Consider the following 25467-nt stretch of genomic DNA (forward strand, 5'->3'; position numbering starts at 1 on the left):
TTCCCGGGTAGCGCTAGTGGTGAAGAACTCGTCTGCCAATGCAGGAGAAGTTAGAGACACTGGTTCCATCCCTGAGTCGGGAAGATCCCCTGGAGGAGGACAAGGCAATCCACTCCAGTATTCTTGCCTGGAGAATCCCCTGGACAGAGGAGCCTGGTGGGCTACAGTCCATGGGGTCACAAACAGTTGGACATGACTGAAGTGACTTAGCACGCATGCATACATCAACATGAAATAGCCGTAAGTATACATATGTCCCCTCCCTCTAGGTTGTCACAGAGCCCCAGTTTGAGTTACCTGAATCATACACTCTGCCTGCCTTTTGTCTGTGGAAAAAATTTAGTCAAAGAGTAAGTTTAATCAGAGAAGTGAGAAAATGCAGAAACAGAGGAAAACAGTCAAAAGAGACCAAATAATAATAGGTTAGTCATTAAGCATAGTCGAGGACCTTCAGTTTCTTCTGAGGGGCTATAGATAATATTCTGAGCCATATCCTGTCTTATAGATACGGAAACCCCAGGTGGAGAAGCTAACTCATGATGCCCAGGCTGTAGCTGCCACAATTCTCAGAACTGGCCTCAAAGAAATGGAAACAAACTATCCTGGAACTGGAGATTGTACCTGAAAAAGATGTTGCTGATCAGACCACCAATGACCAATCTCAAGATGACTGTCAGAGCTGAATGTGCTGTTTCTGCATGTAACACCCTCCTCTGTCTATAAAAGCTCTTACCCCTTGATTGTCAGGGGGCGAGGGCAGTTGGGCTGTGGACAGGGCCGTCCCCTGCCTCCATCCCCAGCATTGCCAGTATCCAAAATAAAGCACACTTTCCTTTCCACCAGGGCTTCCCTCGTGACTCAGCTGGTAAAGAATCCACCTGCAATGCAGGAGACCTGAGTTCGATCCCTGGGTTGGGAAGATCCCCTGGAGAAGGGAAAGGCTACCCATTCCACTATTCTGGCCTGGAGAATTCCATGGACTGTAAAATCCATGGAGTTGCAAGGAGTCAGACACGACTGAGCAACTTTCACTTCACTTCACTTCCTTCCCACCAACCTGACCTCTTGAATGGCTTTTGAGGGGTGAGCAATGGGACCTGGGTTTGGTAATACTCCTACCCCTCCCACTACCAGCTAGGTGTCAATACCCATGGTGACCTCAGAAAGCTATGCAGTGAGGATGTTAGTCTCGCATTAGCTTGGATCTCCACTGATTTGGAATCGCCCTGCAGTGTGGGAAACCTGGGTTCCATCCCTGACTTTGGGAAGATCCCCTGGAGAAGGGAATGGCAACCCACTCCAGTATTCTTGCTTGAAGAATTCCATGGACATAGTAGCTTGGCAGGATATAGTCCATGGAGTCACAAAGACTATTATTATCTATTATTTATCTATTATCTATCTATATTATCTATTATATATCTATTATCTATTACCACTATTACTATCTCTGTCCCCAACCATTTAGACTTGACTTACATGAGGAAGAAACTTCTATTACATAAGCCACTCACTGAGAGTTCAAGGCTTACCTGTTACAACAGGAAGCACAACATTAGCTACTACAATTCTTTTTTAGATAACAAACTCTACTTTCCCCCTCACCAATGGTTTTAATGTATTCTTATCAACTATATTCAAAGTGAAAGCTGACAACATTTTCAGGGCCAGTACTCAAACAAAAATCCTTTTCAGGCCAAGAAAGAAAATACCTGTGTTAGTGTTATTCTAGGGTTCTATTCTATTCCTGGATTTAAGGAAAGTCTGATTTAAAGTCAAGTCAAATTTGTAAAGTAAACCAGACTTTCCTTAAATCTAGGAAAATCCAGAACTGTCTGTGTAGGCAGAATTCTAACATGGTCCCCCAAGTTCCCAGGGCCTGGTGTGTATACACTTTCTCTCAGTTATTCAATCAAACATAAATGTAGGTCCTACTCTGTAGGGGTCTTAGAGTTGTAATTAAGCTTGCAAATATGTCTTTAAGGGAAGAGAGATTGCACAGATGGTTCTGCCCTAATCACATGACCTCTTAATTTTTTAAATTAGTTTTTATTGGGGCATAGCTGCTTTACAATATCGTGTTAGTTTCTACCGTATAGCAAAGTGAATCAGCCATCAGTTCAGTTCAGTTGCTCAGTCATGTCCGACTCTTTTCAACCCCGTGGACTGCAGCACCCCAGGCTTCCCTGTCCTTCACTGTCCTTCACTACCTCACGGAGTTGCTCAAACTCATGTCCATTGAGTGAGTGATGCCATCCAACCGTCTCATCCTCTGTAGCCACCTTCTCCTGCCCTCAATTTGCCAAGCATCAGGCTCTTTTCCAATGAGTCGGTTCTTAAATCAGCTATGTATGTACATATATACCCTCTTTTTTGGATCTCCTTCCCATTTAGGTCACGACAGAGCTTTGAGTAGAGTTCCCTGAGCTACGCAGTAGGTTCTCGTTAGTTATTTTCAATTTCTTTCTTTTTCAGTTGTGCTGTTGCAGCATGTGGGATCTTAGTTCCCCAATCAGGGACTGAACCCTTGCTCCCTGTGGTGGAAGTGCAGCGTCTTAACCACTGGACCACCAGGGAAGTCCCACATGATCTCTTTAAAACAGAAGTTTTCTTGGTTAGTCACAGAAAGGAAATTCAGACATTCAAAACACAAGAAGGAGTCAACGTGCTTTTGTTGGGCTGTAGATGGACAGGGCCATGTGGCAAGCAATGTGGTGGCTGTAGAATTGGGTGTGGCCCCAGCTGACGGCCAGCACGGACTGGAGACTTCAGACCTACAACCACGTGTTCACCAACCTGGTGGTTTAGTCTCTCAGTCGTGTCCGACTCTTTGCAACCCCATGGACTGTAGCCCGCCAGACTCCTCAGTCCATGGGATTTTCCAGACAAGAATACTGGAGCGGGTTGCCATTTCCTTCTCCAGGGGATCTTCCCCACCCAGGGATTGAACCTGGGTCTCCTGCATTGCGGGCGGGTTCTTTACCAACTGAGCTACCAGGGAAGCCCAATCATAAGGAAGTGAAATCTGCCAAGGACGTGAAATCTTTACCACTGAGCGACCAGGGAAGCCCAATCATAAGGAAGTGAAATCTGCCAATGAGCATGAATGAGGTTGGCAGCAGAATTTTCTCCAGAACCTCCAGCCAAGAATTGAGCCCAGCTGACTCCTTCATCTCAGCCTCGTGATAGACACCCGCATGGTGCTAGGCTTCTGACCTATAGAACCATGAGCTAATAAATATGTGTGTTTTTTTTTTAATGTTTTTATTTACTTATTTGGCTGAGCTGAGTCTTAGTTGTAGCATGTGGGATCTTTAATCTTCATTACGGCATGTAAACTCTTAATTGTGGCATGTGGGATCTAGTTCCCTGACTAGGGACCCCTGCATTGGAAGCTTGGAGTCTTAGTGACTTGAACACCAGGGGAGTCCCAAATGGGTGCTATTTTGAACTGCTAAGTTTGTAATCATTTATTATGTAGCAACAGAAGACTAATCCACCAGGTGAATCTCCTGCAAGATTTTCTGAATTAAATTTCTTCTGTTAACAGTACATCATTAGTAACAGCCTACATATAATAGAAAAAGGAAGAGGATTTACTTTATTCTCTTTGCTCGACAGTTTACAGTAACATCTATGGAAAAGAATGGATCAGTTTCTCCACCAGTGATCATCATGGGCAGTTACTGTCTATCAGCGTATCTCAGAGTAACTAATTGCACTGGCTTTGCATTTAATCTGATCAGGGTCCAAATACTGGTCCAGACACTAGCTGTGCAGCCCTGGAAAATCACTTAACGTCTATATATTCATCCATAAAAATCAGGTTGTCAGTGCATATTAAGGAAAATCACACACTTGAAAGAGCCTAATGCATACTAGCTGCACAATAAATGCTAATTTCTTTTCTTACCAGAGTAACTTCTGTACTTCCCCAGCCTATAGTTTCTAAAAAGTTTATTTTATTGAAGTATAGTTGATTTACAATGTTGTGTTAATTTCTGCTTGCAGCAAAGTGATTCAGATACATATATATATATAGATAATCACTGTTTTTCATATTCTTTTCCAATATGGTTTATCATAGAAGACTGAATATAGCTCCCTGAGCTATAGATTAGGACCTTGTTAATTGTTCATTCGATATATGATAGTTTGCATCTGCTAATTCCAATACTTTTTTGTTTTATTGCTTTTCTATCATCTCATTTGAGACTATTTTATATAATAAGAGAATCACTACATATGCTGAAAGTGAATGAAAAATAAACTCTTGAGGAAAATGCTTCTATGTACAGTGTAGGATCCCCTGGAGAAGGAAATGGCAACCTGCTCCAGTCTTCTTGCCTGAAAATCCCATGGACAGAGGAGCCTGGTGGGCTACAGTTCATGGGGTCGCAAGGAGTCAGACATGACTGATTACGCATGCACACAGTGTAGGATCATTAAGATTTACCTCAATCTTCACTGGAAAGAGACTTTGACATAATGAATTAGTAACAGTACAAGGTCAGCAGCCAGTGAGGTGGAGAGGCTGCTATAGGGAAGGTGGTGCTGGAGGTCCACCTTTATAACTCTACTCTCCGGGGCCCCGAGTTGCCTCACTGCTCTGGAGCTGGGTGAGGGGATGAGGGTAGGAACAGTAACCCCAGGTCACTGAGTCACCCTTGGGTAGGTCATTGAGTCCAGCAGGTAGACACACACACAAGCACATCACCTAATACTTCCAGAGTGACCGTATCCTCCTCCAGGTTTTGACCTTGTTCCGATGGGGCACTAACTTCACAGCGATATTTCCCGGCATCATTTCTTGTAACATTTTTGATCCGTATGCTGAAATCTATCATCTCAGCTCGATCTTTAAAATCACCTTTTAGAAAAAGAAGACAATGGTGTAAAAAATGAGGTGATAACTTTCTATATACTACCTTCTTCTAATCACTTTGTTCAGTAACCACTGCATTTATTTTCCTATTAACAAACTCAATGAAAAAACGTAAAAATTGTTTATGAGTGCTGCTATTTCAAATTTCTATATATATATATATATTTTTTTTTCAGAATCTCAGACTGTTCACAAAAGAACACTCAGTGCTGGGAGCCATTTTAGGAGGTCTCGCCCGTGACAAGGTCATGAAGAAAATACCGGGCAGGCAAGGCCGTCCGGGACCCCATCCATGACGAGGTCATGAGGAAAAAACCTGACAGGCAAGGCCGTCTAGGATAAGGGACCCTCCAGGTTGGCCTCGGCCTCTACCCCACCCTGTATCCTCCCCGCTTTTCTGTTGTTGTTCTTGTTCACCCTGCTGCGGATTCTTGCGTTGCCTGCTGAGAGCTCTCCTGCTCCTCTTTCATTGGATAAAGAGCAACTTAAAACCCTAATTAATAAATCTCCTAGACGCTGGTACCCTATGAAGGGGCCAGGGATGAAGAAAATGCTTCAATTCAAACCCTTTTGCTGGCATTCTGGCTTGTTTGATAAATGTGTGCTCTCATTGCAAAAAATGCTCATGATTGTTCTAAACATCCTAAGCACAGTACGCTAACAAAAGAAACTATTAAGCATAGGCCCCTTCACGGGGTGAGAAAAGCTCCACAAATATTATAGCCACAAATGTGCCTAATAGAAAATACTTTAGATAGAGATTAGCTGGCAACTTCTTGTAGGTAGTTAACTTTTAGACTAAGAGCCTGTTTTGTGCTATATCTTTTGCATTTCTGTTCTGTAAAAATGTAATCCTATCTAGTTCCCATGGAGATGACACTTAATAGAAAGAAAATAGATTAACCACAGAAAAGACAGGGTCAGCTACTGAAGTTGCTTAAAGTTGCACCAGGTGCAAGGCATAAATTGTCAACAGGCCTGAAGGCCAAAAGATTTTATACATAGAGATTAACCTTAAAAAAGGCCCTAATAGGCACAGAGCCCTTTGCGGGGTGAGGAAGCCCTATTAGAGAACACAAAAAATATTGTTTTAAAAGTGGTTATTGGATCAACGTTTGATTGATGTTAATGTGCTGAGGTTGTGCAATGGAAACTATTGTTAATATAGTTGGAGATCTAGAAAAATAAGAGCTTAGGCCTAGTGTAAAACAATAAGATAACTGTTCATTTTAACCAGGAGTGCTAAACAGGGGCTCCCTCACCAGAGCTGCAGTCTTTGTGTGTTAAACTTTTTAGATAAATTTAGCTGAGAATTTCTGCAAAAAGACTGACTTTTATGTTAACAGGATTGTATTTCTATTATGTTGCGACTTGCTGTACCATGAGACTGCCACTTTTCTGTTTTCTGCTAACCTCAAGGCCAGAAGATAATGTACAAAAAATCTATGGGAAAAGACTCTCATAAACAAAAAATATACAGAGCACACCTGGTTTCGTGAAGGACAAGCTGATGTAATGTTAAACTAAGTCTGTATGCTTATCTGCCCCTTAGAAATGTACCAACTTAGGGTATAAAGGCTACGGTGAAAAATAAAACACTGCCAGACTCTGCTGCACATCCCAGTCTGGTCTCTCTCTCTCTCTCTCTCTCTCCCTCACAGACTTGGCCCTATCAAGGCTGGTCTCATGTGTCTTTTTCTCGCCAACGTCATTCATCCTGAGGGTTCCCCTGGATCCTGCTGGGGCTGGACCCCGGCAACTCAGTTCTAACCACTGGATTATTCTGAACTAAATCCCAGCATCATTGCATTGTATCTATCACTATCAACACTTTAAATTAAAAGCTCACCATATATTCAACAAGATCAGGGAGTATAAAGAAATGTATAACGAAAAATTTTATAAAGAAAACCCTGGATAAAGGTGGTCATATTTACCTTCCCCTACGTGCCAACCCCCTAAGCTTCTCAGTGATGACCTAGATTTCTGGATCACCCGGAAATAGGGTAAAGTTATTAAAACTGAGCAGCGACCCTCCATCTTAACCCCACACCATCTTTCCTTCCTTTCTGTCAATAATTTAATCTACTGGACCAGCAAAAACAACTGTATCTTACATCCTCTAGGAGAGAGAGCTGAAAAATGAGCAGTCCAGGGCCTCCATGGAGTCCACCCACTTCTATTCTTTGTCCTGTTTTTGCTGTTGTGTGTTGGGTCTTGGTCTCTGCTGGTTTCACATTACACTTGGAGAAGGAAATAGCAACCCACTCCAGTCCTCTTGCCTGGAAAATCCCATGGACAGAGGAGCCTGGTAGGCTACAGTCCATGGGGTCCCAAAGAGTCGGACACGACTGAGCGACTTCACTTTCACTCTGCTGGTTTCACATCCCACTTACAGAAACACATTCTCAGTCACTAGCCATGTCCTGTTCTCATTGATGAATGAAAGGATCTGGGGTACATGGCGCTCTCTTTCTCTCACCTCATTGAGTCCCCCACTTCTTACCTTGAAGAGCCTGTTGGTAGTAGACAAAGGAAACACCGCGCCCCAACTTCTTCCATTCCAATCTGGAGGAAACGGTCTTCTTTGGGTATTTACAGGCTAAAATAGCCTCTAGAAACAACAACAAAAAATATTTGTTTTCTAACTGTCCTTCTGAGATTATATTTTACTTAATTAGTAGACTTTAAACAGCCTTATTCTTTTATCCATTCATTCATTCATTTATTCATAAATTTCCTCATCAGGTACCATGTTGGCTTAATTTAAAGACAAAGTGAAAGCTCTGTAATTCTTTAGCAAAATAATTTTGTGTCACTAGGCTGCTTTTCCTACTTTTTCTTGAGACTCAGTTCCCATCTGTAAAATAAGACAGTACCTCATAGAGTTGTTGAGTCTTCATATACAAATGGGGTTCCAGGGTGGTTCACACAGTAAAGAATCTTCCTGCAATGCAGGAGGCCCGGGTTTGATCCCTGAGTTTCGGAAGATCCCCCAGAGGAGGGAAAGGCTACCCACTCCAGTATTCTTGCCTGGACAATTCCATGGCTAGAGGCGTCTCACGGGCTACAGTTCACCGGGTCTCAAAGAGTCAGACAACTGAGCAACAGGTTTTCACTCATACAATAATAGATGCAAGGCACACATGCCTGGACAGAGTAAGTCCTTTACAAAAAGTTGCTATGATTAATTAACATTTTCTCCCCCATTTCAGTCTTCAACAAGTTTACAGCCTGGGAGAAGAGGCAAATAAGATAGTGGAGTTTCAGTGATGAGTGCCAGGATGGAGGTCAGTGGTGGATGCTTCACACCTACTGCCTGGAAAAAACACACCTAGCCCAGCCCAGGTCACGTTATGGAAGTCCAGATGGCCCCTCAGCACGCTACCTTCTCACCCAGAACCCTTCTCTGATAGTCTTCTCTGTGCGTACATTAATACCAACCCAACATGGCCTCCAAATAAATCACTGACTCCTACCCTTCACCTCAATCCAGAAAAAAAATTAAAAGATTTAATCCAGGCCTCAGGTTTAACCGCCTCAATGTAGCTCACCAGGGTCACATTACCACAGGAAATTCACTGCACGTACGTCATAAAGGAATTCCAGAAACCACCCAAGGCGCCCTCTCTTTTAATTGTCCGGACAAGATGACAGGGGGAGGAAAAAACCAGTGCCCGCCTACCAACTGCTTCAAGTTGCCAAATGGAAACCTCTAGTCCTATGTATTTTTAAAGGATGTTTCAACCAGGCTCTCCAGAGTGTCAACTTCATATTTCTTTTTTTTTTAATTTTTATTTTACATTGGGATATAGCTTACTATATTGTGTTAGTTTCAGGCACACACAAAGCAATTCAATTACACATAGATATGTATCTATTCTTTTTCAGATTCTTTTCCCATATATGTTATTACAAAGTATTAAGCAGGATTCTCCTCAATTTCTTATTTCTGAAACTTTTTTCCTTCACAGTGCATTATAGTTTGACCTAAAAAACAGTATATTTAACTAGAAGAGAAACTACGCTAAAAAATCCTTTCTATATCTCTGATACCATTAAAAATTATTTTGAGATGTTAAATGATATGGTAGACTAGAAAGCAATACTTATATTTACATTACATATTCTATTAAAAATATACATACAGACATGAACAAAAAACCTGCAGGAAAATGTATGAAAATATTAACCCAGCAATGATTTCTATGTGACAGAAGTATGATTTTTCTGTTAAATGTAGTTTCTATGTTTTTTCTTGTTCCACACACATTGCTAGAAATATAAAAATAGAATAATAGGTTATGGCAAAAAAGTAGGACAGAGAAAAGAAAGAGGAGAAAACAATCTGAAAGATGTTTTTAAGGATGTCTAAAAGTTTTAAAAGCAGGTCTTGTATTACAAACAGACATCATTTTAGAGACATGTTTACAATTATGCTACACAGACAAATGTGTACCGAGGGACCTGTCTGAGGAAACACAGTTCTGTTCTGTTGATTAAGGAGAATGGGCGGTGGCCTTCCGGAGTCTTGAGTTTCAGATAGGTTTCCTTCCCGTATTTTGTTGAGTTTCCAACAATTAAACACACACCCACATTCATTTTTAGTACACACTCCTAGATCTTAGGAATACATTTATACTCAAATAATCACATTGTTTCACATATCTAACTGGACACACACACACACACCCCTTTTGGTGAATTTTTCCTGATTTCTATACTCATTACTCTATGAAAAACCTCTGTAGAAATTATGTTAAATAGTGTAACCAACAGTTTTCTTAAGGGCAGTGACTCTATTTCAGCCTCAATCTCATTGACCATGTAAAATATGGAGAAATGGAATTTATCCAAAGTATACTCAGTACTTGCTTCCCACATGGCTCAGTGGTAAAGAATCCGCCTGCCAATGCAGGAGATGCAGATTTGATCCCTGGGTTGGGAAGATCCTTTGGAGAAGGAAATGGCAACCCACTCCATGTTCTTGCTGGGAAATTCCACGGACAAAAGGCGGGCTACAGTCCACGGGGTCACAGAAGAGTCAGACAGGCAGGACTTAGCAACTAAACAACAACAATATTGAGTACTGACTGTGTGTCCGGCCTTGTTCTTGAGCTATAGCAGTGAAATCAAGATCTTACAATTTGCAGGGGGTCAGACACACAAGAAACATCACAAAGTGAATTATACAGTACATGAACAGGTAATTTGTGCTACGTAAATAGGGTAGATCAGAGTCCGGGAAGTTTTGGAATTCTGGGGGAAAGGAATGCAATTTTTAAATAAATACAGTAGTAAGAGTTTGCCTCATTTAGAAGCTGATATTTGACCAAAGACTTAAAAGAGGGAATTTGGATTTTTCAACTCCCTAGAATCTGAATTTCGCCTTGTGGTTCTTCAGGAGTGTTACAAGCAGGGAAGCACTTTGACCTTTAAAGCTGTGAGAAGCAGGACATCTGCTAGAAGCATGGGCCGGCATCTGAGGATAAAGAACTCAGTGGACTTGGAAGCTATGATTTTTCCAGTAGTCATGTATGGATGTGAGACTGGACCATAAAGAAAGCTGAGCGCTGAAGAATTGATGCTTTTGAACTGTGGTGTTGGAGAAGACTCTTGAGAGTCCCTTGGACTGCAAGGAGATCCAACCAGTCCATCCTAAAAGAGATCAGTCCTGAATATTCATTGGAAGGACTGATGTTGAAGTTGAAGCTCTAATACTTGGACCACCTGATGCAAAGAGCTGACTCACTGGAAAAGACCCTGATGCTGGGAGGGATTGGGGGCAGGAGGAGAAGGGGATGACAGAGGATGAGATGGCAGGATGGCATCACCAACTCGATGGACATGAGTCTGAGCAAGTTCGAGGAGTTGGTGATGGACAGGGAAGCCTGGCGTGCTGCAGTCCATGGGGTCACAAAGAGCCAGACACGACTGATCGACTGAACTGAACTGAGCTGGACTTAGAAGCTATCTACTATGAGCTTTCTTCTCTCTTTTCAGCCAAAATTCAACATTCATGGCCAGCATGATTTTCTTTCTGTATATAGCCCTCAGGGTTATTATGCCATGTGATATGCTCAGTTGCTCAGTCACGTCCAGCTCTTTGCAACTCCATGGACTGTAGCCTGCCAGGCAACTCTGTCCATAGGATTTCCCAGGCAAGAATCCTGGACTGGCTTGCCATCTCCTACTCTAGGGCATCTTCCCCATCCAGAGATCAAACCCACATCTCTTATGTCTTCTGCATTGGCAGGTGAATCTTTACAAGTAGCGCCACATGGGAAGCGCAAAATGCCATAACATAGTAGTTTAAGGCACAGACTTTGGAGTCAGACCTTTGCCATAAACTAGATGTGTTGCTACTGGGCAAATTATTTAAATTTTTATAAAAAGAGATAGTTGTGTTCACATCTGTAAAATGGGAAGAGCAATATTATTCGTCTTGCAAAGTTGTCATAAAGATTAAAGGAGACAATGTATTTACACATTTGGGTGTACATGGTACTGTGCATTTGGTCCATGCTCCATAAATGGTCATTATTACTTTTACTCATGAGGGACCTCTCTTACTTACAGTTGTAAGCTTTCCCTGGCATGAAGGAAATCCATACTTAACACCATCATATATTTGCTACCAAATTACTCAGATTTGAACTGAAGCATTACCTGTGTTTGAGACAGCAAAGAAAATAATGTAGATATAAAGCATACTTGCCCAAAACAAGGCATATTAAAACAGAAAAATGCACCAAGTTTTTCTATTAAGATGATTATTACATTGCCAAAAATACCTGTGTTGGTTTGGATTGAGAAAAGATAATTCTTTGTTTGGAAAAGGCATTCTTTTCAACATGCAGCAAAACAATCGTTTTTAGGAATCACACAGAATCATTGTGAATATTCATTTTTCTAGTTTCTGTATTGTTGACTATTGTTTGACTTTCACTTCTGTGCTCAAGTTAGAAATGATCAAAATCTTACATAATGCAAGAATAGAATTGGTACTACCAAAATAATTGTGACAAATTGCCATAAATAACTTCTGTGGAGAAAAGCATGCTATTAAATTCTGACTTACTGCTCACACAGTTGAACACTCTCTGCATAAGGCTGTTCATATATGAGCATTATATATATGTCTTTTAAGACATGCATCAAAAGAGGAAACAGACATTTGAAACCAGTTTCTTAAATGTTTATCGGGTAAAGAAGTATCACACTTAAGAAACAGTAATTTTTCAGGTTGCCCAGCATTATTAATGTGTTCTAGGTAAAAAGATCCTTCAGAAAAGTAGTATAGTCAAACTGAAGTAAATGTATAAAAACTCCTATAATTCTTTTTGGACAAGAAAGCTTGGCATGCTGCAGTCCATGGGGTCGCAAGCAGTCAAACATGACTGAGCGACAGAACAGCAATAATTTTTTTTGTTATTGGATCCTTAGGGGCTTCCCTGGTGACTCAGAGGCAAAGAATCCACCTGCCAATGCAAGAGATGTGGTGGGTTCAATCTCTGGGTCAGGAAGATGCCCTGGAGAAGGAAATAACAAACCACCCCAGTATTCTAGCCTGGGGAATCCCACAAAGGAGCCTGGCGAGCTAATCCATGGGGTCAGAAAGAGTCAGACATGACTGAAGTGACTGAGCATGCACACATTAGATCCTTAAAGTTTTTAAAAAATTGTTATAAAATACACGTAACTTAAAATTTACCTTCTTAATGGTTTTCACTGTATAGTTCTGAAGTGTTCAATATATTCACATTGATGTGTAAGCAATCTCCAGAACTCTTTTATCTTGTAAAACTGAAACTTTATATCTGTTAAATACCAACTCCTCCCTTATAAATATTTTAAGAAGCTAAAATAAATTTAAAAAATGATACCCCTAATAGGCTATATTAATGTTATCTTAAATACACAGTGTGGAGTTTGCAGTGTTAATTTCCATTGACTAAATCTAGCTAACCTTGCAGCTTTCCAAGATTTCCATCTCCCTGTTTTACAAATTAGATTTTTTTTTGCTGCAAATACTTTATGTAATAAGAGACCTTCTTTGTACACCAAGCCTTTCATGGAATGTCCAAAATTTCCACTGAGGAGGTGGAGAAAGAGTTCTCAAGGTAGAAACAGCAGGGAGCAGCATTTCAGCAGAGGAGCTGGTGTGAGGTGAGTTTCTGACAAACAAGACACGCATTCATCCCCATGAGGTCTTCAAACAATACAGCACGTGAAAAGGAGCAAGGCACTCTACCTTGATACTCTATTGCCGTGACTACTTGATGATCTTTTGAGGCAGAGAATCCATAGGCCTTATGATCTGAAAGATGAAAACAGATAGGATAATTAAAATAGTGCAAAGTCCATCAAATGTCTGAATGGGATGCAGTAGTAAAGAAAACTGGCCTACAGGTTGGTGACGGTTTCACACAACTCATAATATTTCCGTTTCAAAGTACCAAAACCTGAAAAACCTAGCAGAGGGGGCTTAGCTCAGTGCTCTGTGATGACCTCGAGGGGTGGGAGGGAGGCCTGAGAGGGGTCACGCTGTGGTACAGCAGAACCAACACAACATTGTAAAGCAATTATGCTCCAATTAAAAATAAATAAAAAAAAAAAAAACAGGAAAAGCCAAGGCAAACTATATATGTTTCTTCCATTTTCTACAATTCGGTTTAGCCCTGTAAGCATTTCCCAAAGCAAAACTCATGAATCTTTTTGTGTTCCTCCCCTGACCCCTGCTGTCCCCACAGACAACACACTCTTACAAGTTCAATTCTTAAAATAGTGTTTGTGTCTTTAATTCAACCTAATATGTGATCTAGCACTGTCAAAGGTATCATCATTCCCTGTGAATAAAAACTAACTATTTCTACTGCCCTATGTAAGGCTATAAATTGTTTTATGAGCTTATCCCCAACTATACCTAAATAATATAAAGTCCTTTAACATACTTTTGACTATGAAATGTATACATAGTATAAAATGCTTGTAAACTTTGTATATAACGTTATGATGAAAAATGCAAACAGAACGTATTCGATTTCCTCCTAAACACTGCAATGACTTTTCCAGGACTGGTCCATAAGTTGAAACGACTGATGGATTAAGAAGTCTAGTGGACATTATCAGAGAAATGCAAATCAAAACCACAATGAGGTACCATTACACACCAGTCAGGATGGCTGCTATCCAAAAGTCTACAAGCAATAAATGCTGGAGAGGGTGTGGAGAAAAGGGAACCCTCTTACACTGTTGGTGGGAATGCAAACTAGTACAGCCACTACAGAGAACAGTGTGGAGATTTCTTAAAAAACTGGAAATAGAACTGCCATATGACCCAGCAATCCCACTTCTGGGCATACACACCGAGGAAACCAGATCTGAAAGAGACACGTGCACCCCAATGTTCATCGCAGCACTGTTTATAATAGCCAGGACATGGAAGCAACCTAGATGCCCATCAGCAGATGAATGGATAAGGAAGCTGTGGTACATATACACCATGGAATATTACTCAGCCGTTAAAAAGAATTCATTTGAACCAGTTCTAATGAGATGGATGAAACTGGAGCCCATTATACAGAGTGAAGTAAGCCAGAAAGATAAAGAACATTACAGCATACTAACACATATATATGGAATTTAGAAAGATGGTAACGACAACCCTATATGCAAAACAGAAAAAGAGACACAGAAGTACAGAACAGACTTTTGAACTCTGTGGGAGAAGATGAGGGTGGGATGTTGCAAAAGAACAGCATGTATATTATCTATGGTGAAACAGGTCACCAGCCCAGGTGGGATGCATGAGACAAGTGCTCGGGCCTGGTGCACTGGGAAGACCCAGAGGAATCGGGTGGAGAGGGGGGTGGGAGGGGGGATCGGGATGGGGAATACGTGTAAATCTATTGCTGGTTCGTGTCAATGTATGACAAAACCCACTGAAAAAATAAATAAATAAATTAATTAAAAAAAAAAAAAAGAAGTCTAGTGGGATCTGATAGTGATGTGACGGTGATGATAATGGTGATGACGTCATCATCATTCCTGTAAACTTACTGAGAAGTTTTCTTAAAAAGTGTTTTCATATACTTCTCTTACTTGATAAAATTCAATATTCAAAATGATTTGGCGTGGTAGGCATGATCCAGGCTTAAGTAACAAAGTAGCTGAACCAGGAGTTAAAACTTTCTAATTCAATCTCTGATATGATCATTTTGTATTATGTCACGTCACGGGTGTCATTCTATGGCCCAGTTCCAAGACCACGTTTATAAATAATTTCAATCACTTCCTGTTAGTACGAAATTCTGAAATTTAAATGCTACAAGGACAAGATTATCTGCCTTTTGTATTCTCTGATATAGTCCAAACACCTAGAACAATGCCTGGAATAAAGCAAAGCATAATAAATATTTATTGAACAAATTAATGAGATAATTTCTTATTGTTTACTAATGAGAAGAATCAAGTAAATGAAGTTAGAGCAAAACAATACTAATGAAGGGTTCCAGAAAACAAGTTATTCTTTTGTGAAGGTGCCAAAAATATTCTATGGATTGATGTTAATTATTTTAATGCAAAGCATTCTTGCTGGTCATCATGCGTAAACAATTTAGGCAAAGCAGTCCAACTGCTGTCTATCCAAAAATTATACATGAAATGATGTAGGATGAAATTAAATTTATCATCAAATCTAAGGGAGGTTATTTCTTGAAGACTTATTTCTATAATATACTAGAAATGCTAGTTCTCTGCTCATTCTACCATGTTTTCTGTCTTCATATAATTTACTTACCCTATTTTCGCCAAGCAAAAAACGATGACTCTGTTGCCATATTCAATGGACACTTTAGGTTTTTACCTTACTTGATCTCTCCAGGCCATCTGATTCTTTTGACTCCCTTGAATTCTGTGACATGATTCACTCCTAGTCTTCCTGCTATCTCCCAGTGGGGTCCTCCTCCTCCTTGTTCTGCCCATCCATCCATGCATTTATCCATGCATCAATTTATCTATCCATCCATTCATCCAGAAACTGCTTTCCTGACTCAACTAACTCCTTTCTACACAATCTTTCATACTCTTGTTTTTTAAATTTATTTTTTTTACTCTTATTGACTCAACTACCATTTATTTGCCAAATCTGTACCTCTGGCTATAATCTCTCTACTGTGATTAAATTCAAAAAGTCCTCTTTCTCTTGGGTATCCACATCTCCATTTCCTACAGGTACCAGAAACTCATGGCAAAAAAGAACTTTGCCTGCCCTCAAAAACTTTGCTTTCTTCCTATGAACTCTCAAAGCAGTGAAAGGTATCACATTCCACATGGTTGCTTGTACCAGAAAATCGAGCACTGCCCATGAGGCAGCCACCCTCTCATCCATTTACTCACCCGTTTCCACCTGCAGACTGAGAACCGCGTGTCATTCAGGACCATGTTTTGATATACTTGTCCTATCCCTTCTTTGTCCTCCCCCACCTTCATGTTGTCAAGCGTTATTTGCCTCAGGGAGGGGATGTGGGTGGCCAAAACCAGAGAGAGAAAACCAGGGTGCCTCCTGCCTTTCCACATTTAGAAACGCTGACCGTGAGGAAAATGGAAACGACTCACAGCTTAGGCAAACATTCCAGAGAAACCATCATGGATAAAATATATCTTCTCCCTGGACTGGGGGTACAGAAGAGGAAGTGAGTTGGAGGGCACAGACCTTAGTGAGCTCCCGAGAAAGAACAGTAACTAACATTTATGAAGCACTTGGGCTTCCCAGGTGGCGAAGTGGTAAAGTATCTGCCTGCCAATGCAGGAGACACGGGAGACTCAGGTTCGATCCCTAGGTCGTAGGAAATGGGGAGTAGGATATAGCAACCAGCTCCAGTATTCTTGCCTGGAGAATTCCATGGACAGAGGAGCCTGATGGGCTGCAATCCAGGGGTCGCAAAGAGTCGGACATGACTGAGCACACACATAGCAGCGTGAGGCACTTGGACATTACGCGCCGTTCTCAAAGCTTTATGAGTATTAACTTACTTAACTCTCACAACAATTCTTTATCGTAGGGTGCCATTTTTACACATGTTTTTCAGGTGGGGAAACTGAGCCACAGCGTGGGTAAGAGACTTGGGCACAGTTATATAAGTAGTAAGTGGCAGAGTTGGGATTTGAAGCTACCTCAATGACACCCAAAGTCCACATTACTTATTACTATTTCATACTGGGCCCCAAAGCACACCCCCTCACACACCAAGCTGAACTATGAGGAAGGGTTGCAGATTAATAAAGACGCCTGTTGGGCAATTCCACCGGTCTAATGAAGATGGGATAGGTTAAAAATTGGTGGTTAAGATCAAGGCAAGGATTGGCTCAGAAGAATAACATGAAGGTGGAAGCTAAGGGGCTATGACTAGAGGAGGAGGAGATCAAGGTAATCTCAGAGGGACTCTAGACAAGGGCTGCTCAATGCTGCCAGTACTGACGTTTGAGACTGGATCATTCTTGGTTGTGGAAAGGGTCCTGTGCATTGTAAGGTGCTCTGCAGTGTCAGTGGCTTCTACCCACTAGATTTCAGGAGTATCCCTGCTCTCCCACCTCCAGTCCTGACAACCAAAAATGTTTCTAGACATTGCCAAATGTCCTCTGCGGATGGAACAGGCAAGTCATACTGGGTTGAGAACCACATCTCTAGACCTATAGCTAAGGCTGGTTTGATGACCCAGGAATAGACTTAAGGAGGGCAAGAAACCATGAGTTCAAGGGTTTCGAAAGTTCCTATCAGATCAGAATTTCTCAACTATGAAATAATTTATTACACTTCTAGGAAGGAGAGAATAATTTTTCACATGGCATGGCATCTTTGAATTATTCATCTATATGTAGATTGACAAGTAAATGAATCTTCTACTGTGCTAGCTTTTATCACTCCTTAAGAATATGTGCTATACTGGACAATTGTGTTTTGTTTTTTTTTTTTTCCTGTCTCTCTTGGAAGCCTGAACAACAAATCTAATTGTGAAATTAAAAATCTCAAAATTCTACAAACCTCAAATGTCTAGTTCTACTTAACTGTTCAACATTGTTAAACTATTCAGGTTCTATATATCTCTGAAATGTAAACATTTTCACTATGGAAACTGGCAAATCTATGTGAAGAATGCAGGCCTGCACAGATGCTTTTTATTGACACTTGAGAAAATTTATTCACATAAACCAGTTATCCCATCTGGCTCAGTCTTAGGGAGGTATTGGGACCACCAAAGAATAATTTCAAAATTACTCCTTTTCTTGTGCATTTCAGAAAACATAAAAGGATCTAAGAGCTCTTTTAAAATACTCTATTTTCCCTTTTCCACATACTTCTGTCACATACCAGTTTGTGTCCTGTAGTCCTCTGAACCTCTCCCCACCCCTCACATCTTTCTTTTCCAGCTTCTTCTCTCCTTCCACAGTTTTATTTTGTAGAGTCCAAAGGGAGAGTTTGGAACATTTCAGAGCACAAAGGAAGGGAAGAGAGTCAGCTGGCCATGTCAGCATCCTCTTAAACGAGCTGAGGAAAGGCAGGGCCTCATGGGTCCTTGTGAATTACACCTACATTTAAATGACATGATGGCTTAACGTTTTTGCCAGTTGATTCTGATTCTAAACCATTATTCTGTGAAACTTTTGAAATACACTTTGAAAAAATTTCTTTCCCCCTTTCAGTTCAGTTCAGTCGCTCAGTCGTATCCGACTCTTTGCAACCCCGTGAATCTCAGCACGCCAGGCCTCCCTGTCCATCACAAACTCCCGGAGTTTATTCAAGCTCATGTCCATCGAGTCGGTGATGCCATCCAGCCATCTCATCCTCTGTTGGCCCCTTCTCCTACTGCCCCCAATCCCTCCCAGCATCAGGGTCTTTTCCAATGAGTCAACTCTTCACATGAGGTGGCCAAAGGATTGGAGTTTCAGGTTCAGCATCAGTCCTTCCAATAAACACTGAGGACTGATCTCCTTTAGGATGGACTGGCTGGATCCCCTTGCAGTCCAAGGGACTCTCAAGAGTCTTCTCCAACTCCACAGTTCAAAATCATCAATTTTTCATCGCTCAGCTTTCTTCACAGTCCAACTCTCAAATCCATACATGACCACTGGAAAACCATAGCCTTGACCAGATGGACCTTTGTTGGCAAAGTAATGTCTCTGTTTTTTAATATGCTATCTAGGTTGATCATAACCTTCCTTCCAAGGAGTAAGTGTCTTTTAATTTCATGGTTGCAGTCACCATCTGCAGTGATTTTGGAGCCCAAAAAAATAAAGTCTGACACTGTTTCCACGGTCTCCCCATCTATTTCCCATGAGGTGATGGGACCAGATGCCATGATCTTAGTTTTCTGAATGTTGAGCTTTAAGCCAACTTTTTCACTCTCCTCTTTCACTTTCATCAAGAGGCTTTTTAGTTCCTCTTCACTTTCTGCCATAAGGGTGGTGTCATCTGCATATCTGAGGTTATTGATATTTCTCCCTGCAATCTTGATTCCAGCTTGTGCTTCTTCCAGCCCAGCGTTTCTGATGATGTACTCTGCATATAAGTTAAATAAGCAGGGTGACAATATACAGCCTTGATGTATCCTTTTCCTATTTGGAACGTAGTAATGTGTAAATTAGCGCCCTCAGAGAAGGTCCAATTATGACTGGCATTTCTTGTGATTTTTGAACTGCTTTAGTACACACCTCTTAGACAAAACAATGAAGATTCATATTCCCTAGAAACCAGTTGAAGGGACAATGTTGACAAAATAGGAAAAGGTAATCTTTGTTCCCTTCACGTCATGTCTTTGAGCTTTTCAAACACCACAATGCCTACTGAGAATGTTTATTTTCTTTAGGGTTTTGGATCTTCTTTCATTTGAGGCAAACATTAGTCTAATCTGAGACTGGAAGATTTAGGACTGGGCTCAATTATCTTACCCCTTTCTCAGTCCCAGTTTTCTACTTGCTAAAACCTCCATTGAGAATTATTTCTTCTATTTTCAAAAACTGCTTTTAAAGTTCTATGAAAGAGAATAGCTGTTAACTTCAATAATTTTAATTCTCTCATAACTTTTCTATTATATATTTGAATAGGAGAAAAAAAAGTCCCAGACAAAGAAAAAGAAATGAGTGGTTGCACTGGAAAATCTATGAAGGCAAAAAAATTATAAAGGGATTTAGTTCTATGATATTAATGAAAACAGCATTTCTTGGTAGCTGAATATTTCTTTCTGTAATTTGAAGCATCTTCTCCTTGCTCCCTCTAACTCTACTTACTTCAAGGTTTGCCTTTCATTAAGCAAAAATATTTTTTAAAGTATGGTCACTTATGTTGAGCCTACACAGAAAGTTCTAAATTTTGAAAAGATAATTATAAGATTTCTACTGTGTTCCAGTCTTTCTAAGTTCTCGAATTCAGTTTTATTCCCCTAACTTACACACAATAACTCTATGGATGAAACAAAATGTTCTGTATAAACATTTCACTGGCAGGTTTTAGGAATAGGCTCTGCTGGCTGCTTTCTTGAACTGATTTTTTTTTCCTTTCACTTATCTTGAGTAAGTTAAGTATAAAAATAAACAAAAAACTGTCATGTAGGTCCACTGGTTGAGGTCAACAATTGTTTTAAACTTAGCTACAAAACATCTCTCATCGTTGTGGATGTGTTCCAGAGCTGCTGGCAGAAGTTCATAAAGTAAGGTTAAGAGATGATTATTTCCATAACTGCTAAAACTCCGAGTCAAGTAATTCCTTTCAGTCAAATAAAATCTTTTTGTTTCTTTTCTCCACCCCCTACTGTAAGAATGAAAGTTCTTATACTGTCTATCACCCATTTAGAATAATTTAGTTTGACTAAGAATAAATATGTATTCACACCACAATTTAAAAGTTTACTATAAAAATGTTATTTTAATTAACACTTTTCAGTGAAGGAACTCAGCCCATACATATACATGTATCCATTACTATTCACTCGAAAATCACAACATTGTCAATCTGCTATACCCCAATACAAAATGTTTTTGGTATTAAAAATAAATAAATAAATAAATTTTTAATTACTACTTTTCATTGAAAACATGATTGGGAAAAACTGACATATTACAGAGGTTTGTTGTTTCTTTTAAAAGTACATTACAGGGAATACCACGCATAGAAGCAAGTTATAAATACTGTGGGTATAAATTATCTTCAAAAATAAAAATTAACAGTCATATGGCTTTGATAATCACTTATTAGAGTGAAAAAAAATTTTTTTTTTCATTTTGTGACCATGCCGTGAGGCACATGGAATCTTGGTTCCCTGACCAGGGAGCAAACCCACATCCCCCTGCAGTGGAAGCGCAGAGTCTTCACCACTGGACTGCCAGCGAAGTCCCTAGAGCAACAAATGTGAGATCCACAGGGCTAGCAGCAACAGTATAATACCATGCAATATTTATTACAGATAAATATTTATATGGACAGAAAGTAGCCTAATGAGGTAGAAATTAGGATATATTAGATAATATACTCATCTCTATCACCATCTGTCATTCAACCATAACAGGTCACAGAAGGGGAGGGAGAGAAGGGAGTGGGAGGAGGGAAAGGGAAACAGACACACAGACGAACATGTCCTTCTAGTCTCCAACCGTTCTGGCCCTTCCTCTTAATGAGACACTGGCATCCTATTTTCCAAGAGAGAGAAGCTACACCAAAACGTAAGGAGAAATAAAGAGATGTTTCTGATTTGGGAGTTAGTGGGTGGCTGATGTCCTGGTGAGTTAATGATGACCTAAAGAATTCAAGGGTGATTTTGACAATGAATAAATTTTCCCCTTAAGAACCTAGCATCTAACGGAGATGTGACTCCATTCTGTGAATATCTTTACTTGACAGATGTGACAGCTGAGAGAGGTTAAGGACCTTGCTCAAGGTCACGACACTAGAAAGCAGGGAAGCCGAGATGTGCGCCTATTTACAGCCAGTTTAGTCTGACTCCACAGGCCTCCTCCCACCCCACACCTCACCCCCCATTCTCACATCAGTGCAAGGCATTGGGAGAAATCAGTATCATACATGATATATTCAGACACTCTGCAGACAATTTCACATGCATTATCGATATTTAGGGTTGTAAAAACATTATTCAGGGAATATGTAACAAATTTCCATTTTAACAGAGAAAGTATTAATTGGCAAATGTTTATGATGAATGAATTCATTTGAACAAACTCTGCATATTTGTTATATTCTGCACAAAAGTTTTATGCCTCCTCCCGTTTTCCTATTTTTTAATCATTTGAGTAAAAGGCGGAGAATTGGTGTCTTGGAACTGAGTATCAGTTGTTTTCATAATATATGCATTAGTAAATTTAGGGAAGCTTTCAGAGCATTCAGTTACCCAAATAAATGGACAATTAAATTTTTTCATGTGATATCCACAATGAAGTAAATAAATTAACTTCTTACAAATAAAATCAATTCTCAGAAATTTCAAAGTCTTCAAATGCTTAATAGTGACCAACAGCATCGGAAAGCCATCAGTGGCTGAATTTCTCACCAGACACTCCACACTAGGACATGAAAGAAGCCCTTCGACCATTCTGAGATTTTTCTTTGATATTCCTCAAGTGACAACCTCAGCCAAACACAACTCATTAACCAGTGGCATTGAGTACAGACTTTAGATAGATAACAGCAGTCCACTCAAATCCAGTAGACCCTCAAGACAAGATGAAGAAATGCTGTCTTCCAATATTGATGTTAATAAGAATCACATACTCAAAGCAAGGCATAAATATTAACCATTCAATGTTTTAATTGGTTCTCCCTAAGATTAAGGTGCCAGGAAGTAATAGTCCTAACACTATGTGAATGCAAAATAAGAAATCATTACTGAAGATGTCACAGGCGCAAGGAGTAAAGGTCAAGATAATAAAATGGGAGATAGTTCTGTTCAGTTGCTCAGTCATGTCCAACTCTTTGTGACCCCATGGACTGCAGCACGCCAGGCTTCTTTATCACCAATTCCTGGAGCTTACTCAAACTCATGTTCATAGAGTTAGTGATGCCATCCAACCATCTCATCCTCTGTCATCCCTTCTCCTCCTGCCTTCAATCTTTCCCAGTATCAGGGTCTTTTCCAATGAATCAGTTCTTCACATCAAAGTATTGGAGTGGCCAAAGTATTGGAGTTTCAGCATCAGTCCTTCCAATGAATATTCAGGACTGATCTCCTTTAGGATGGACTGGTTGGATCTCCTTGCCGTCCAAGGGACTCTCAAGAGTCTTCTCCAACAACACAGTTCAAAAGCATCAATTCTTTGGCGCTCAGCTTTGTTTACAGTCCAACTCTCACATCCATACATGACTCCTGGAAAAACCATAGCTTTGACTAGACGGACCTTTGTTGGCAAAATACTGTCTCTGCTTTTAAATATGCCTGAAATTAAAAGACACTTGCTCCTGGGAAGAAAAGCTATGAAAAACCTAGACAGTGTATTAAAAAGCAGAGATATCACTAAGCTTCAGTACAGTTTTTCAAGATTAAAAGTTCAATACTGCCACCAGCATTTGATAGTTACATTTTTCAGAAGCAATGAACACACTAATTCTCAAATAAACAACTTTTGAAAAGAGGTAATATAAATCATTTCCCCAGAATTTTGATCAGCTCTGTGCAAAGAGCTAAAACCAAGTTTTTGAGTCTGGATTCTGAACTCTGGTTCTGGATCTCTACGGTGTGTGAACCTGCAGAGAAAGTTCCAAAAGTTGACAATGCAGATTACTCAGTGACTGTCTGGATCAGGGGACAATGGAATGGTTATTCTCGAGTCATGTGATGTTTATAAGCCCACTTAAGTGAAGCATGTGAGAAGATAGCTCTCTACCATCTACAAAGCTCTCTCTAGTTTGTTTTAAACTTTCTCGACACTTTAAGAGTTTTATCTCTCTACCTTACTCAGTGAATTTCAAGAATCACTATCAATAGTGTAACGCAAAAAAGTTCATTTTTTGAAAGCATGAACATACAACTATGAGTACAAATTGTTTTACAAAGTATGCTCAGTCATGTCCGACTATCTGTGACCCCATGGACCATAGCCCATCAGGCCCCTCCGTCCATGAAATTCTCCAGGCAAGAATACTGGAGTGGGTTGCCATTTCTTTCTCCAGGGGATTTTCCCAACCCAGGGATAGAAGCGGGGTCTCCCACCTTGTAGGCAGGCTCTTTAGAATCTGAGCCACCAGGGAAGCCCTGTTTTACAGAGACTAGCATTAAAAGTATCAAAAAGATCTGTAACATCACCCATCTGTTAAAAGTATAATTGGCAAATGAAGTTATCTTTGCATTTCTCAAAAGAAGCTAGAGCACTGCTAATGTTTTTATCTTTTTCTGAATTAGAAGATTTATAAAAATATAATGAAGAGATACACAACAGGAGACAGGACGACCATGAGTTTAATGTTTAAGCTTTGGAATCCTCCCTTGCCTGGACACCTCTTAAGGCCCTGGACATGGATAGGACCCAGTAATTTGTGCACATTTTGTAAAATTTGCAAGGAAAATACTGTTTTTTGGTAAAATTTTTCTTAATGAGAACTCTATAAATAATTCATTCTTGAACACAATTATGGACGGCTCCTTATTAATGAATTTATTTGGCTTTCTAGATTTGACCACCCATGATAGAGAAAGTGGGGCTTCCCAGGTGGTGCTAGTGGTAAAGAACCCATGTGCAAGTGCAGGAGAAGTGAGAGACATGGGTTCGATCCCTGGGTCAGAAAGATCCCCTGGAGGAGGGCATGGCAACCCACTCCAGTATTCTTGCCTAGAGAATCCTATGGACAGAGGAACATGGCGGGCTACAGTCCATTGGGTTGCAAAGAGTCAGACACTACTGAAGCAACTTAGCCCATACACAATAAAGAAAATGGTCTCCAGAGTCCATTTTCTGATAGCTCAACCTTTAAAATACTAAGATTTTATGTGACCAATTAAATTGTAATTTCTTTCTCAAATTTTAATTCTTAAAATTATGGAGTGGTATAGATTTTATTTTTCAACTCTCCTGATGGATGATTCATAAAAGTTTTAGCCCTTACACTTCATACATGTGTTATTAATTAAATTCTATTACCATAAATGCTTCCAGGAGAGATTTGAAAACTAAGGGAAACCTTCCCAGTTTATTGTTGCTTCATGTTTCCTTTGATTAATCTTCAGGAAGCAAGGAACAAGAACCACTTATTTTGAAGTGCAGGACTGGGAAACAATGGCTTGGCATTGCTTAACTGTCCTATCTTACTACTCTCAGGCAAGGCTGCTTTGGGTTAGTTACTGTGATTTCTAGGGTGCTCAAATCCAAGATAAAGTCAGTTCTCTGACTCATTCTTTTATTTCAAAACCAGTCCTACACATCTGTGAGCTAACAGCAAAACATACTTTTAGGGCCAATCAGGCCAAGTGAAAGAAATGATTTAATGAACATCTGTGTTATGAACTGAATGTTTGTGTCTCCCCAAAATTAAATGTCAAAATCCTAACCCCTAATGTGATGGTATTAAGAGGTAGGGTTTGGGG

General features: G+C 40.2%; 1 protein-coding gene across 1 annotated transcript in view; it reads right to left on the reverse strand.

Moving 5' to 3' along the window:
* The window catches only part of JAM2 (junctional adhesion molecule 2), an 85000-nt gene that overhangs the window by 21994 nt on the left and 37539 nt on the right, over positions 1-25467 (reverse strand). The window contains exons 2-4 of the mRNA XM_043448945.1: positions 13140-13205; positions 7392-7499; positions 4718-4870 (exon numbers count right to left, since the gene is read on the reverse strand). Of these exons, the coding sequence (XP_043304880.1) occupies positions 4718-4870; positions 7392-7499; positions 13140-13205 (327 nt within the window). The remainder of the gene's footprint in view (positions 1-4717; positions 4871-7391; positions 7500-13139; positions 13206-25467) is intronic.

This window comes from Cervus canadensis, chromosome 27, assembly GCF_019320065.1.
Source record: "Cervus canadensis isolate Bull #8, Minnesota chromosome 27, ASM1932006v1, whole genome shotgun sequence".
Taxonomy (NCBI): domain Eukaryota; kingdom Metazoa; phylum Chordata; class Mammalia; order Artiodactyla; family Cervidae; genus Cervus; species Cervus canadensis.